At 40.9% G+C, this 17,420-nt stretch overlaps 3 protein-coding genes across 5 annotated transcripts in view; 1 reads left to right on the top strand and 2 right to left on the bottom strand.

Moving 5' to 3' along the window:
• The window catches only part of Edg78E (Ecdysone-dependent gene 78E), an 83,723-nt gene extending 76,745 nt beyond the window's left edge, over window positions 1–6,978 (bottom strand). The window contains exon 1 of the mRNA XM_067787793.1: window positions 6,911–6,978. Within this exon, the coding sequence (XP_067643894.1) occupies window positions 6,911–6,919 (9 nt within the window). The 5' untranslated portion in view covers window positions 6,920–6,978. The remainder of the gene's footprint in view (window positions 1–6,910) is intronic.
• Window positions 4,630–6,989, bottom strand: LOC137252284 (probable serine hydrolase). 2 transcript variants are annotated; one of them, XM_067787786.1, is made up of 3 exons: window positions 6,911–6,989; window positions 5,877–5,965; window positions 4,630–5,820 (listed from the first exon to the last, which is right to left on the bottom strand). In XM_067787786.1, exons 1-3 carry the CDS (start codon window positions 6,924–6,926, stop codon window positions 4,894–4,896), a joined length of 1,032 nt encoding a protein of 343 aa, XP_067643887.1. In that variant the 5' UTR covers window positions 6,927–6,989; the 3' UTR covers window positions 4,630–4,893. The 2 variants fall into 2 exon arrangements, with proteins under 2 accessions (XP_067643887.1, XP_067643888.1); XM_067787787.1 differs by lacking the exon at window positions 6,911–6,989 and adding an exon at window positions 6,033–6,206.
• A 2,214-nt stretch (window positions 6,990–9,203) lies between these two features.
• LOC137252267 (1-acyl-sn-glycerol-3-phosphate acyltransferase gamma-like) overlaps window positions 9,204–17,420 on the top strand; it is a 43,981-nt gene continuing 35,764 nt past the window's right edge. The window contains exon 1 of one of the 2 annotated variants that reach the window (XM_067787737.1): window positions 9,204–9,634. The gene's annotated coding sequence lies outside the window, so the exon portion shown is untranslated. Of the gene's footprint in view, window positions 9,754–17,420 lie in introns of both variants that reach the window. The other variant, XM_067787741.1, reaches the window with a different exon arrangement.

Here is a 17,420-nt window from a genome sequence, read left to right on the forward strand (position 1 = left end):
AATGAAACTGCCAACCAGGACGAACAAAGTACATCAGCGAATCCTCCTACTTGCAAATCCCAGCTTTTTAACGTATTTTTACAGACAACTCAAGTTTCGAATGGGGACAATATTGTATTTAATGAGCTAGTTAAATACGAGTCCACTAATGTCACGTATTATGACGACTTCAATGCGATTCAATGGTGGCACATTCATCGATTAGAATTTCCTTTTTATTATAAAGTAGCCAATAGTTTATTAGCGACTCCAGCCAGCAGTGCTGCTTCGGAAAGAGTTTTTTCCAAAGCTAGGCACTTAATATCAGAAAAGCGGAGTGCGATCGGTTGCAGCTCGTTTTCGGTACATCAGATAATGTTTTTGCATAATAATATGGACATTAAATTATTGAATTAGTACATTTAGTAGTATTAGTATTTAATGCCATATTACTATATATTTATGAAATTCCTTTCTATTTTGTTTTGTTTAATACCGAAAAAATCTAATTTTTCATTTATAAAGCATATATTCTTTTTTGATTTTGTTCTTTTTTTCTATGAGGAATCAGGAAGTGTCCTAATGCTCAATTACTTGTAAACATAAATGTACCTACTTACATTATACGAAATAAAAATAAGTACAAATGTACCTGAGTTAAGAAAACTCTTCTCTTTTTAACTACACATAATTTTTTTAAAAAGTGTTAAATTTACGAAACGAAGTTCGAATTATCCAAAAATTATGTCTCTTTAGAAATAGCCAGTTTGTTTATTGTTGTTGTAAAATCATCTAAAACTCGATTTATTTATAACCGTATTTTGCGCTTTGTCGAAATTGAGTCATACATTTAACACTTTGTAAAAAATTAGGAAATACACGCACATATGTACATATATGTTTGTAGTTGAATCGACTCAATTGTCAACCGACTCATTTGCCTTTCGAGTTAAGTGCATATGTGCCACAAAATCAAACGCGCATTTCTCATCGCTGCAGTGCAGTGACATTCGCTTCGGTCGTTGCTTACAAGCTGTTCGGCTCATATGGCGAGTTATTGTTGTGTAGACTACTAAGCAACGATTTTTGCTTGTGGCTTAAAATGACGAATGGATGATTCGTTGCAGGTCTTTAATGCCAACCTAATATAAACGCACGCAAGTCATTTTCTGTCAAAAATGTCTCATGCACATACAACTTGTATGAGAGCAATCCAAATTGAATTTGCTGCGTGAAAACCTAACTCGATTTCCAACTTTTGTTCTGTGTGACATTTAGATTTGACGTTTGCACACATTGTCGCAACGCATGCTGTTTTGGGTTCGGGCAAAAAACGCCGGTTGTTTGCGTGCGCTAAAAAACTCAGTGCGGTTTTATTAGGTTGGCATGTTATACAATAGTTTTTGTTATTGATATTAGAAAAAAGCAAATTAAAAAATCAACAAATATGAAAAAAAAAAAAATGCGGGAATAAGAAACAAAATTACGAATATGCTGTTTTGTAGCTCATAAATTTTAGTATAAACAGTACATATTTAAAATTGTTCACAAATTATGTAAAATTTTATTATAAATTTTTTCCAAAGATGTCTTTCCATAAGAAATTTAACACTTTTCAAGAAGGAGCCCATCAGCGTCAGTAAATAATCGCATTCAAGAGACTAAACTCACAGCAAGATCTGCATTGCAGACCTGCTCTGGTTATAATGTCCACAGGAAAGACCGCGAGAGCGGAAATGGAGGCGGCCTCGCGTTTATTATACACCACTCTGTGCAATATCATATATTTGATCCTGGCATCGACCGCAGTGACAATGTCTTAGAACGTCAAGGCCTATCTGTCCGGTCAGGCGATGCAAATCAAGAAATCATCAACATCTACATCCCTCCTGTCACCTGTTGTCCCAGTGGATACCGCCCTAATATCGAGGCCTTACTCACTGGCAACAATCGCATTATCTTAGGCGATTTCAATGCCCATCACGACCTATGGCATTCAAACTTGCGGGCGGACAGTAGGGGTGAGATGTTGGCGGATCAAATAGACGAAACGACGTTCTGCAAAATTAACGGAGACGCCCCCACACGTATGGTAGGAAGCTGTCATAGCTCGCCAGATATCTCAATCGTGAGCGCAGAACTCGTAAACTGCGTCAACTGGCAGCCGACCACCTGCCCATACTTATTTCGTTCGAGCGTACCGCCGACTTCATCGTCACCGAAAAACGCACTTTCATAAACTTCAAAAAAGGAAAGTGGGAAGAATATAAATCTGCAACAGACAGCAGCTTTGCTGCCCTCCCTATCCCGACTGATGCCCGCCAAGGGGAGCGTGCCTTCCGTAAGGTCATTGAATCCGCCTCGGCACATTTCATTCCCGCCGGGAGAATTCCCGAAATCCGGCCCCACTTCCCGGCGGAGGCCGCGAGCTTAGCGAGGGAACGCGACCTTATAAGACAGCTTGATCCAGGCGACCCCCAAATAAGGGATATAAACCAACGCATCAGATTGCTTGTGGACGAACACAAGCGGGCGAAATGGGAAGAGCACCTAAGAGGTTGTAACCTCTCTACCGGTGTAGGTAAACTTTGGTCCACCGTAAAGTCCCTATCGAATCCGACTAAGCACAAACACAAAGTTTCCATCGCCTTTGGCGATAAGGTGCTGTCGGATGCGAAAAAATGCGCGAGCGCTTTCTGCCGACAATATATAATACATCCTACGGTCGACAAAGATAGACGGAAAGCCAATAGACGTGCACATAAACACAAACTCAGCGCGTCACCAATTACCATCACCGCTAGAGAGGTTGAGGACGCAATTGGTCGCGCTAAACCATCCAAAGCAGTGGGCCCAGACGGCATAGCCATGCCGATGCTTAAAAACCTAGGGAAAGAGGGTTTCAAATATTTAGCGCATGTCTTCAACCTGTCTCTTTCCACCTTTGTCATACCCGAGAAATGGAAAATGGCCAAGGTGGTCCCGCTACTAAAGCCTGGGAAACCAGCTAACGTAGGTGAGTCATATCGTCCGATATCTCTCCTATCGCCAGTGGCAAAGACGCTTGAAGCCATTTTGCTCCCTCATTTCCAAGCACATTTGCAGCTAGCCCCTCATCAGCATGGCTTCAGAAAACTCCATAGCACTACCTCCGCGCTAAATGTCATTAGCACCCAGATAAATTGCGGTTTGAATCAATATCCCCACCATAGAACAGTACTCGTAGCGTTAGACCTATCAAAAGCTTTTGATACGGTCAACCATGGCTCGTTACTGGAAGACCTGGAAGGGTCTACCTTTCCCCCATGTCTTAAAAGGTGGACCGCAAATTATCTGGGTGGTCGGCAGGCATCGGTGCAATTCAGAAACGAAACATCAAAACAAAGGAGAATTAAACAAGGGGTGCCACAGGGTGGTGTCCTATCCCCGCTTTTGTTTAATTTCTACATATCTAAGCTACCTTCACCACCGGAAGGAATCACAATCGTTTCCTACGCCGATGACTGCACAATAATGGCCACAGGCCCAGGCCCAAAGATCGATGAGCTATGCAATAAAATAAACGGCTATCTCCCTGATCTCTCCAGTTTTTTCGCCTCGCGAAACCTGTCATTGTCACCGACTAAATCTTCCGCGACCTTATTTACAACATGGACGCCCCAAATGTCGACCATATTGAACATCCACGTCGATGGCACTACGCTACCGACTGTCCTACACCCCAAAATCTTGGGTGTGACGTTTGATCAGGATCTACATTTTGGTGCGCACGCAACCGCAATTGTTCCAAGAATTCAGAGCCGTAATAAAATCCTCAAATCCCTTGCTGGCAGTACCTGGGGAAAAGATAAAGAAACGCTCTTGACCACATACAAAGCAATTAGCCAGCCGAGTACGTGCTACGCGTCACCCATATGGTCGCCAAGCCTAAAAACCACCCAAGGGAAGAAACTACAGGCCTGCCAAAATACTGCTCTCAGAATCGCCACGGGCTGTCTTCTTATGTCCCCAGAACACCATCTGCATAATGAGGCGAGAATACTCCCCATCAGGGAGAGAAATGAGATGCTGACCAAACAGTTTCTGTTGAATACCCAGAAACCTGGGCATCCCAACAGACATCTGATTGACGAACCAGCACCGCCGAGGGGCCTAAGGAGTCATCTCCGTAAGCATTTTGAGGAAATACGGCACCTGAGAACCCAGCCGTATGAAGCGGAAAAACACAAGCAGGTCCTTGGTGAACTCCATAGACAGGCGTCGGACCTTTATGTCGGGAATTGCCCGGTGAATCCAGTACTTGAAGAAAAATATCCAGAACTCGCAGAAGAGGAACGCATACTCCCCAGGGAAACGCGTGTCACTCTTGCTCAACTTCGTTCTGGATACTGTAACAGGTTAAACTCTTACCTATCCAGAATCAACCCCGACATACAAAATGTATGCCCTGCTTGCAATGTGTCCCCACATGACACCAACCATCTCTTTAATTGTAATGTGGAACCAACGCCTCTAACACCCCTTTCCTTATGGTCCACCCCTGTTGAAACGGCAAGTTTCCTTGGACTCCCGTTAGAGGATATTGATGACAATTTGTGATCGGTCGCGGCTATTAGGTGGGGCGAGCATTGCTACAACAACAACAACAACAATTTAATGGACTATACACTTATATACACAAAACTTTGTTTTAAATTGTTGTAAAAAAATTGTTTGGATTTAACCAGTTTTTAACTTTAGATATAAGATTTTTACATACATATAATTATTCAATACTTCGATTTATACGGTTTATGCAGAATTCTTATAATTTTGAAGGATACTGTACTAACTAGCACTAAGTACAAATACAATATATATATATGTACATATATTTTTAAAATAATTTTAAATTTTAAACATTGGTATTTATTATTACAGTTTACTTGCAATAGCAAGTTTTTGCTTGGCCAATGGACCAAAACGATTTATGAAAGCATTTACTTGTTCACTTATACGTTCAGGATGATTTATATGCACGTGATGTGATCCATCCACTACCAAGTATTCAAAATTTGATTTCTTTTGTAATATTTCTAATACTTCATCATAATACTTCTTATCTTCGAAATAGCTTGACTGACGTGCCTTAATAAACAAATATGGACAATCTATGCGTTTAGCCATTTCAACGCATAGCTCTTGTGATCCAACTAAATAATTGTAAAACTTTAAACGACGATCACGGCTAAAAAAATATTTATCTGGATATTTGTCCGATTTTTGTATATTTCGCGCCAACATATATTTACATCGTTCTTTATTGATAGAATGAAATGTTCCAATGTAGATACGTTCAATGAGCTCATCATACGAATAACTTGGTGGCTCCTCCTTCGAACGATTACGTTCATCTTCACGTAAAAATTCATCCATACGTATTTCCAAAGTGCGTATAGCGCTTACAGGCGGTCGTTGGTGCGGTTTTAACGCATCAATTCCGATGACCATATCGATTTTATCTGGGAATATTGCAGCAAACATGAAGGCAATAATAGAACTCATAGAATGACCAACCAAAGATATTTTTTGCCAATTGTATTGTTTCATTATGAACAAAATGATGTACAGATTGTCTGTAGTATTGTAAAAACAACCATCTGGTAGGCGTGATGAAAGTCCATGGCCAGGTAGATCGATCGATAGGAATGGTACATTTGGTGGTAAAAGTGGTACAAGTAAATCATATGTGCCTGCATTATCTTGCCAACCATGTAAGCCAAGTATTGGTTGTTCATTTTGAGGACCAAACCATTTACCAGATATATGACCCCAAGGTACGGGAATAGTTATTTCTGCAAACTATAAATAAAATACGCATTAGCGTTAACAATAAAATGTATGTAAATTGTACTTACTTCACGAGTTGGTGGCTCATCGGTTAAGTCTCCGGCATGACGATATCGCCGCGTCAAAACACCTTTGGACTCCATTTGTTGTTTTTGTACTGAATTAAAAGTTTGCAAGTAATATATGTATTTCACTTTAGGGTTTTATTTATACACAATCTTTACCAACAACCAAAAATTTAATAATAATGTGGTTGAGTGCTTAGCTTAAAAAGTAAAGTGCCAGTTTAGTCTTCAATTGTGCAGGTGCGTTATTAAGCGATGTAGAAAAGCAATAAGCAACAAATAATACAATTAAACTCATTATTGTGGCTGGATTCAATGGTCGGTAATAGTCTAGTTGAGGGGTCGACTGCTAATACGCTACCAAAAATATCGAGAGAGGTGTCAAAAGACGCGTATTAACCTCGAGAACAATAATCTGAAGGCGGAAAAGAAAAATTTTATCTCTGTCCGGAGATATTTGCAGTTGAAGTTGGCGATTTCCATGTGGTTGTTGTTGTGTTTGTACCCACCAAAAAAATTGTGCATCACCGTGGCGGTAGCCACGGTTAAACCACACACCCGGACGTGGCATGGCGTAGCCCAGGGTTATTTTTTATAAGCGCGGCCGAAGGCCGCCAACGCCGAAAGGTGTTCTGCGCAAAAATACTATGGATCCGACCCCCGGTTTCGGAGGTACCCGCGGGTCTTTTTTCGGTTTTTCGTTAATATCTTTTGAACGCGTTAATATTTTTATTTTCCGCCTTCGGATTATTAATACTGATGTCAAGACGCGTCTTTTGACACCTCTCTCGATATTTTTGGTAGCGTATTAGCAGTCGACCCCTCAACTAGACTATTACCCAATGGTCAAAGCCATAATTAATGAATTGTCATCTTTGAATTGTAACATGAAATGCTTTAAAATTTAGGAAACACAAGGGGTTGTAGTTGTACCGGTAACGGCGCTATAGTATAAGTACTTTTTCTTAAATTTATATTTTTTAAATAATACATATTGTAAATATGACATCAAATATGTAAATGAACTTTTGCCTTACTGATTCCATGTACCATTTAATAAATAATCACAATAAACACATAATAGTTTACTTAAAATTTGTTTTTGTGACTGCAGTCAAAGTGACATTTAATACATTTAAAGCGGTTGTCAATGCCATGCTGCTCCGCCACGTTACACGTTAAAATCGCCGCCGTCAAATTAAATGATTAAAAAATTATAGCTGAGCGCGTGACGTCAGTACCAACCCTGCTAGACAGAGCTGACGGAAACTCCAACACATTAACAGAATTTTTGACATCTCTAATACACTCGCATAAATTTGTCCTTGTATTCCTATGGAAAGCCATGGTGTGTATGTGTATTCACACACGTATACAAAATTCTTACATCAGGTTTGTTGTACTATAAAAGATCCTAGATCTTATTGTACTAATACTATTTTTGCAATAAATGAATGAATGAATGTAATTGTTTCCGAATATCGTGACTTCGATGGCTTAAATGCTGGTGATGTGAATCATCATCATCATTAATTTGAGCTTAACAGCCAAAGTGATTTTGCTGGTAATTTCGTAACAAATAGCCCTGTTTCGGGATAACAGACACCAATTCGGACCACCAAGAGAGGTCAAGTCTTCCTTCACCTGCGTTGTTGTTGTTGTAGTGATAAGGACACTCCCCGAAGCCCTTGGGGAGTGTTATTGATGTTTATGGTCCTTTGCCAGACGCATATCCTGTGAGTTCCGGTAACAACCACTATACAGGTACTAGCCAGACTATATCGGGAACGATTTGGTATGACCACATGCAACTTTATAGGCCAAACCGCCCTTCCACCCCTAGATTCATCAGGAGTTCGGGGTCGTCAGAGCCTCGGCGTCTTCCAACTCAGTGAAGGTCTCCCCTTACTCTGTTCAAAATACCTTGTCAATTGAAATACTTTCCTGATTGGAACGTTTTTGCGTTTTTACCAGCGAAGTCCGTGAGCTTTTATACACTATCATACCTGAACTTATATATGGATCGTAATAATGGTTAAGATAGTGCAGCTGATGGGAATAGAGCCCGAAAATTCTACCAGAAATTCCGATAGCTGACGAAAGATTTCGAATCTGGTCATGAGTAAATCTTTTCCGAAGATAAATCCCGCGATGAGAGAATCGAGGCTCGCTATATTTTTTTGACTTGACCCTACAAAAACAAAGTGTGCTGAAACCAACACGTATCTATGTATCGCAAATTTATTTGAAAATGGTCATTTCAGTTGTTTTATTCCTTTACAATATAAAATTTAAAATCATTTTTTTGGCTCAAAATAGACTTGACTTTGACTTAATTGCTAATGATCTTAAAACATGTTCAAAATTTGATTGCACTTGTGCGCAGTTCGTCGAAGTAGCAGCATCGTTCTTGTTAAAATGTCGGAATAATAATACTTACATTATCGTTTAAATGTAGTACAAAGTGTTTTGTAAAGATATAATGTTTCGTGTAGCTTAAAAATTATGGTTTTAGTTCAATTAGAATAATTTTGTTGTCTAATTAAATGGACTTTCATTAAAAAAAATAATAAAAATTATTAATGTGCAACATTAACATTGAATACGTATGATATTACGGAACTTCAAGTGGGCAATTATTTGAAATAATTATGTTAAATAACACTATTACAACGTTAAAAATATAAATTTAAAACAATTATATAACTTTAAAAATACATAAAGTTTTGATTTAATATACATTTATACAATTTTTATAATATAATACATAATGTCACAGAAGTCTAACGGAAAATATATGTTATCTAGTTAAATTTACCTAATACATACTTAGTGTACATATAATCATATTTTACATAAAATTTCTACAATATAAAACCTAATACGACGAAAACTTTCTTACTAACATAAATCAACCTAAAAATTATGTAAATATTGACAAAAACGTGAGAGGATATACATATGCATTACAACAATAAATTTACATAATTATAACAATTTCGATCATAATTATTTGAAAATACATAACACCACTGAGCAAAAACGGAACAAATATATAGCTATGTATATATAACACCTAATACGGTAAAAAATTTCGTACAAAATTAAACAACAAAATCTTTTAATATATGTGGATTTTGAAGATTGGTAAAAATATAAACAAATTTTAATAAAAAAAAATTCATATAAAACCTAATACTACGAAAATTTACTTACTAAAATAAAATTACTAAAAACTAAAGATTGGCAAAAGGATTGGACTATTTGAGAGGATATATATGTGTATTACAACAATAAATTTACATAATTATATGATGCGAAAAAAATATAAACAAATTTTAATTAAAACAAATTGGCAAAAACTATTCGACCACTTGAGAGGATATACATGTACATTACAACAATAAAATTACGTTGGACAAACAACAACAAATTTTTAAAAACACATCAACTCGTTCTGTTTTCATTACCCTGGCCATATCAGTGGACTGCTCGGCCATACAAATTGAAAAAAAAATTGAAATTTGCATGTTTTTAAGAGAGTACTAGACCATTGTGTTTTATACACAATTTACTAGACTTTAAACTATTTTCATAGAAAATCGTAGTTGGCAACTCTTCTATCATATGTAATTTGAAGTTTTCGTATATCTAATTGTGATTATGACGACATCTTAGTAATTAGCAATTCGAGTTCAGTTCTTGCTGTTTTGTAAATCATTAACGCTGCAGAAATTCAGTTATATATTTTTATACAGAAGGTAAAGTAATCAAAGAAGTAAATTAATGTTTCAGTGATATTTAATACGACAGCTTGAACCGACTCCCGCGTGCAATGGAAATAGACTCATACAAACTGCTAGTTGTCAGCGCTCAGCAGGTGCAATTATTTTTTTTACATATTTGTTTTAGATGCGTAATCAAGGATTATACTAAAATGCAATGGTATTCTTTGATATTAACTAAGGTGTCTAACAATGCGGCAGTTGTCTTTTGTATACAGAACGAGCAAATACCAACTTCAGAAGTCTGCCGAAAGGGGTATATTAGGAATAGTTATTCAAATCAGAGATGGGCAGTACTCTCCACTTAGCGCCCCAGCGGGTTAGGGGGTTAGAACATACCCGCGGTAGGTATGCCTGCCGTAAGAGGCGAATAAAATACCAAATTTCTTCAAGGGGCTTGTGTAGCGCAGCCCTTTCTGGCTGCCAGCGCAATACATAGCTTCTCCAAACCCAAATGTCAACCTGACCTATCCGTGGTGAATCCTGTTTTATTAACAGCCGAGGATCTTACTTTACTCAAGAGTGCACTCGAATATTTTTAAACAATCCACTCAAAGTACAGAAGTAAACAAAATGCTTATAGCATTCATAAGTTGCTTAAAGTTTGGCGTTAAGTAATTGGCAGATTATCTTTGGAACAGAAATTAACACTTCCAACTATCTTGGTCACCCAAACTTTTCCCCCCTCTGGAAAGTCTGCCTATTGTCTTAGAGTTAGCTGTTTTGTTTTAAATTGTTAATTGGATAGACTTGCTGCCGGTGTATATGTATAAGGATTGTTTGATGTTGGATGAGTTTATAATCCCGCATGTTCTTGATCGGATTTTGATCCATCTGTGAAGCATATGGAACCTTCTATCCACAATCAAAGACGGTTGATAATTACAAAAAGTTCAACTGAGTCTTTCTCGAAGTCCAATGAATTAAAAGAGATATATGTACATAGATAGATGTGAGTTAGTTTTTGTTTTTTAACTTTTGACCTTCAATATTTTTATATTAGTAATATTGAAGGAATATGCTATAATAATGGGGAAGAAATCGGCTGATTGCAATTTAGTTATAACGATAACCACATTAAACCCTCTAGGCCATACCGCCCCCACCCCCTAGTGCCATGAGAAACTTGGGGTTCCCCAGCGGGTTAGGGGGATTAGAATATACCCGTGGCAGGTATGCCTGTCGTGAAAGGCGACTAAAATACCCAATTGATTCAAGGGATTGTGTAGCGCAACCCTTTCAAGGGGTTGCCAACAAAATATATAGCTTCTCCAACCCAATTGTCAACCTCATTAACCTCCGACGAATCTTGTTTCTTTAACAGTCGAGGCTCTGTCGACCCCAAGCTCCTCATGGATCTAGGGGATGGGAGAGCGGTATGGCCTAGAAGGTTTCATGTGGTCATGCCAAACCGTTCCTAAAATATCGGGCTATTACCTTAATGGTGCTTGTTACCAGAACGTACCGCATCTGCAACCGGCAAAGAATCATCAATATCGATAACACTCCACAGTGCCTTCGGGGAGTATCATTATCGCTACAACAACAACAACATGAGAAACATCGGGTCTACAGAGCCTCGCCTACTAAACATGTGTATGATACATTCATATTTGTAACACGATTCCCCTCGCGTAGGTGAGGTTGACAATTGGGTTGCGGAAGCTTTGAAGCTATAAAGCTTTGTATTGGTTTTTCAACCCCTTGAATCCCATAGTAATGATCTTCGCTTTAATCGTCTGTTCATTTATTAAAATAAAAATAAATGTAAGGCACCTGCTAGTTTCCTTGAACACAACATTGTATTATGGTTCAAAGGCCAATAAGAAACTGAACAATTGCTATACAATAAATAGATGCGCTTATCGCACAACTGCGTGTGTACGTGTCTAACATTAAAGAGAGAAGTGAAAAATTTAAATTTTTGAGGCTTTGCGTATATAATCGATTGTAGAATGTCTTTACAACACGCCGTGAACAGGGGCTATATTCACACCCAGTGGGTTAGGGAGCTTAGAATATAACCGCAGCAGGTATCCCTGTCATATCAGGCGATTAGAAAACGGATTTTCGAGGGGTTGTTTAGCTGAACCCTTTGAAGGGGGGACCTTACCTAACTGGTGAATAGTATTTCTCTAGAGTTTGCAATGGGCGGTTCTTCAACAAAGTCAGGAGGAGTGAATTACCCTCGGACTGGGAGCTGTATAAGATGAGTTTATCAATTTATGAGCTTGAAATAGGGATAACCAAGTGTATTTTTGAACAAGCTTCTGCGAAAGTGGAACTTCATGCTTCTTTAAGGATTTCTTGTCACAGGTTGGCCTAACCTAAAATCGAAAGCCATAATAAAAACGTCAAATCTATTGCCGGTAGCATTTGGTGTAAAGATAAAGAGATGCTTATTAGCACTTACAAAGCAATTGACCGGCCGCTTGCATGCTACGCGTCCCTGATGTGGTCGCCGAGCCTAAATGTTTCTCACTGGAATAAAATACAGGTCGGTCAAAACATCGCTCTCAGAACCGCTACGGCCAGAACACTACCTATACAGTGAGGAGAGAATACTCCTCATTAGGCAGAGAAATGAAATGCTGAACAGTTTCTGTTGAATGACCAGAAACCTGGGCATCCCAACAGGCATCTGGTTGAAGAGGACCCGCCTCCAATCTCCTCCAGCATTATGAGGATATGCGGCACATGAGAACACAGCGGTATATAGAAGAAGAACACAAGCAGGTTCTCAGTGATATCCACAAAAAGACGTCGGACCTGTTGTTGTTGTTGTTGTAGCAATGTTTCGCTCCACCTAATAGCTGCGACCGATCACAAATTGTCATCAATATCCTCTAACGGGAGTCCAAGGAAGCTTGCTGTTTCGACAGGGGTGGGCAATAATGAAAGGGGTGTTAGAGGCGTTGGTTCCACATTACAATTAAAGAGATGGTTGGTGTCATGTGGGGACACATTGCAAGCGGGGCATACATTTTGTATGTCGGGGTTGATTCTGGATATGTAAGAGTTTAACCTGTTACAGTATCCAGAACGAAGTTGAGCCAGAGTGACTCACGTTTCCCTGGGGAGTATGCGTTCCTCTTCCGCAAGTTTTGGGTACTGTTCCCTGAGTACTGGATCCACCGGGCAATTCCCTCATCAACCAGATGTCTGTTGGGATGCCCAGGTTTCTGGGTATTCAACAGGAACTGTTTGGTTAGCATCTCATTTCTCTCCCTGATGGGGAGTATTCTCGCCTCATTATGTAGATGGTGCTCTGGGGACATAAGAAGACAGCCCGTGGTGGTTCTGAGCGCAGTATTTTGGCAGGCCTGTAGCTTCTTCCAGTGGGTAGTTCTTAGGCCTGGTGACCATATAGGGGACGCGTAGCACACAAACGGCTGACCAATTGCTTTGTATGTGGTAATGAGCGTTTCTTTGTCTTTTCCCCAAGTACTGCCAGCAAGGGATTTGAGGATTTTATTACGGCTCTGGATTTTCGGAACAATTGCGGCTGCGTGCTCACCAAAATGTAGATCCTGATCAAACGTCACACCCAAGATTTTGGGGTGTAGGACAGTCGGTAGCGTAGTGCCATCGACGTAGATGTTCAAAATGGTCGACATTTGGGACGTCCAAGTTGTAAATAAGGTCGCGGATGATTTAGTCGGTGATAATGTCAGGTTTCGCGAGGCGAAAAAACTGGAGAGATCAGGGAGGTAGCCGTTTATTCGGTTGCAAAGCTCATCGATCTGTGGGCCCGGGCCTGTGGCCATTATTGTGCAGTCATCGGCGTAAGAAACGATAGTAACTCCTTCCGGTCGCGAAGGTAGTTTTGATATGTAAAAATTAAACAAAAGTGGGGATAGGACACCACCCTGTGGCACCCCTTGTTTAATTCTTCTTGGCTTTGATATTTCGTTTCTGAATTGCACCGATGCCTGCCGACCACCCAGATAATTTGCGGTCCACCTTTTAAGACATGGGGGAAGGATAGACCCTTCCAAGTCTTGCAGTAACGTGCCTTGGTTGACCGTATCAAAAGCTTTTGATAGTTCTAGCGCTACGAGTACTGTTCTATGGTGGGGCTTCTGATTTAAGCCCCAATTTATCTGGGTGCTAATGGCATTTAGCGCGGTGGTGGTGCTATGGAGTTTTCTAAAGCCATGCTGATGACAGGCTAGCTGCAAATTTGCTTTGAAGTATGGGAGCAAAATGGCTTCAAGCGTCTTGGCTACTGGCGATAGGAGAGATATCGGGCGATATGACTCTCCTATATGTTAGCTGGTTTCCCAGGCTTTAGTAGTGGGACCACCTTGGCCATTTTTCATTTTTCGGGTATGACAAAGGTGGAAAGATACAGGTTGAAGACATGTGCTAAATATTTGAAACCCTCTTTCCCTAGGCTTTTAAGCATCGTGATGGCTATGCCGTCTGGGCCCACTGCTTTGGATGGTTTAGCATGACCGATGGCATCCTCAACCTCTTTGGCGGTGATGGTAATTGGTGACGCGCTGAACTTATGTTTACGTGCGTGTCTGTTGGCCCTCGGTCTATTTTTGTCGACCGTAGAATGCATTATGTATTGTCGGCAGAAAGCGCTCGCGCATTTTTTCGCATCCGTCAGCACTTTGTCGCCAAAGGCGATGGAAACTCTGTCATTGTGCCTAGACGGATTCGATAGGGACTTTACAGTGGACCAAAGTTTACCTACACCGGCAGAGAGGTTACAACCGCTTAGGTGCTCCTCCCATTTCGCCCGCTTGTGTTCATCCACAAGCAATCTGATGCGTTGGTTTATATCCGTTATTTGGGGGTCGCCGGGATCGAGCTGTCTTATAAGGTCACGTTCTCTCGCTAAACTTGCGGCCTCTGCTGGGTAGTGGGGCCGAATTTCGGGAATTCTACCGGCGGGAATGAAACGAGCCGAGGCGGATTCAATCACCTTGCGGAAAGCACGCTCCCCTTGGCGGGCATCAGTTGGGATAGGGAGGGCAGCAAAGCGGTTGTCTGTAAAGGATTTGTATTCGTCCCACTTTTCTTTTTTAAAAATAAAAGTGCGTTTTTCTGCGACGATGAAGTCGGCGGGACGCTCGAGCGAAATAAGTATAGGCAGGTGGTCGGATGCCAATGTTACCATCGGCTGCCAGTTGACACAGTTTACGAGTTCTGCGCTCACGATTGAAATATCCGGCGAACTGTGACAGATTCCTACCTGACGTGTGGGGGCGTCTCCGTTTATAGTGCAGAACGTCGTTTCTTCTATTTGATCCGCTAACATCTCACCCCTACTGTCCACCCGCAAGTTTGAATGCCTTAGATCTTGATGGGCATTGAAATCGCCTAAGATAATGCGATTGTTTCCAGTGAGTACGCCGCTGATATCAGGGCGGTATCCACTGGGGAAACAGGTGACAGGAGGGATGTAGATGTTAATGATTTCTAGATTTGCATCGCCTGACCGGACAGATAATCCTTGACATTCTAAGACACTGTCCCTGCGGTCGATGTCGGGATCAAATATTTGATATTGCACGGTGTGGTGTATGATAAAAGCGAGGCCGCCTCCATTTCCGCTCTCGCGATCTTTTCTGTGGACATTATACCCAGAACAGGTCTGCAATGCAGATCTTGCTGTGAGTTTAGTCTCTTGAATCGCAGCAATACGGAGACGTCGTCACTCTGGGAGTAAGTGACGGGTGACTACGCCTTGGTTGTGGAAGGCCAGAACGCGATTGCTGTTGAGGCCCTGAGACTAGACGTCCTTGGGTAGGTATTGGGGTACCCGGTGTATTTGGGTATGCGGCCTGGCAACATGGCGCAATGAAACCCGTCGGGGGTTGCCGTCGCGGAGACCAGAACATCTAGGAAAGTGGGGCAGGGCTGATGCTGATGCTCGGCATTGCTCCTGACTCTACTACGGAGATTGTAGGTATGAGTGGGAGTACCGTGTGAGTTGGTGGCGCCGTGGGGCGCGAGCAACAGCGGGTACTTGTTGCGGTTTGCTGAGCAGCGGGGCTGCTGGTAGGTAGCGGGGGGGGGGGGGGCGCTAAGGCGCAGACTACGGGACGTCCTAGGACGTGAACAGCAAGGAGCCACAAAAGATTTATAGAAGTTACGTGGACGTCTGGTTTTGGGGTCTAGCCCAGAACAACCTGTCCGATGCAACCATCCCTTACACGAGACACACTGACAAGAGTATGACTGTCCTAAAAATATACTTCTCCGGCAGATGCAGCAAAACCATTTCTCAGGACCGGGGTCAGGAGACGGACCCGGATTGGGTTCGATACCTTCCCGGAGCAAGAGAATATGGAGCAGTCGGACCTCTATGCCAGGAATGGCCCGACAAACCCCGTTCTTAAAGTTAAATACCCTCGCAGAAGAGGGAGACGCTCGTCTTTCTGGCTCATCTTCGATATGAATACTGTAACAGGTTGAACTCATACCTATCCTGAATCAACCCCGGCACACGTAATGGGCCCAGGCTTAGCAATATTCCTTAAGCACATATACAGATACTCATGTTGCATTGCCATCGGGATCTGAAGTATGCCAGCTTTACTGGCCGCAATTCAGCTAGTTTGATTATTGTTACGTTAGGTTGAACTGGCCGGTGCATTAGTACCTCACATAGATTGAATGAGTCCGTAGTGTTACCAAAAGTTTGTTTAACGATCAAACTGAAAAATCCTTTCAAAAGAACCAGGACCTATGTTATAAAATAACTCCGTCCGTACTAGAAGCTTTCTACAGCCGTGTCACTCCTAATAGCTGGAATCTTAGCCTGGCAATCGCTTTTTAATGATAGTAGCGACTTTGTTAGTCTAAGGTTGTACGACCTAAACATAATCTTCGACACTTTGCAGCCCCGCGCTAGGCTACACGACTTTCCCGCTTGGTCGAACATGTGCACCTCTCCCTTCTCTTAATCGCACCCAATCTAATTGGGACGTCTACGGAGCAAGCTACGATTGATGCGCCCTGTTTAGCAAATTCATCCGCTTCTAGTGTCATATGCCCTGAGATCCAATATAGATATATGCTAGTTTGATTATAGTCTTAACGAGTTTAAGATCGAGTTGCTTTATAGTTTGTGTGTGCTACTTTTTGTCTTTTCTACAAATCTTGCTTTCTTTGATATCATTTTGGTACACTGTTAACGATCGAAAACAAATTGCTGATTTTCGTTTTACGCGTCAGTATTATATGACATATTTATTCACCGCGTTCAAAGTGCATTGCTTTTAAAAGGTTCCACTACTTAAGCGATCGAATAAAATAAAACATTGCGGTGGTCTGATGTTTGTCGATATAAACTGGCATATACAAGTGTGCAATTGTGTGTGTGCATAAGTTTATAAATTTGGCTATCGTTGTAGGGTTTAGTGCACTGAACTTCTAGAAAAACAGTGCCAGGTTCAAAATAAATTAGTTAAGCAATTCTCAATAACATTCAAATTGTAGTATCGAAGGTTATGAAGTGATGACCGACAAAAGACTGTGGTTTCCATAGATCTATGACTAGGGCATACACTCGGAACAACCCGCTCTTTGACAATAAGTTTAATATAATATATATATATATACAAATTTGTACCACGGCGTGAGTAGTCGTAATTCTCCGAAATATCTCGTGGATCACTTTTGGTATTTTTATACCCAGCTGTACTTGTACACAGGGTATTATTGGTTGTACAGGTATAAAGGAATCGATATAGATATATACTTCCATATATCAAAATCATCAGTGTCGAAAAAAAAATATGAT

Source organism: Eurosta solidaginis, chromosome 5 (genome assembly GCF_040869045.1).
Source record: "Eurosta solidaginis isolate ZX-2024a chromosome 5, ASM4086904v1, whole genome shotgun sequence".
Taxonomy (NCBI): Eukaryota; Metazoa; Arthropoda; class Insecta; order Diptera; family Tephritidae; genus Eurosta; species Eurosta solidaginis.

Coding starts and splice junctions, on each gene's coding strand:
- LOC137252284 (XM_067787786.1), bottom strand. Junction 5,821..5,876: donor ATGAGCCACCAACTCGTGAA/GTAAGTACAATT, acceptor TTTTATTTATAG/TTTGCAGAAATAACTATTCC.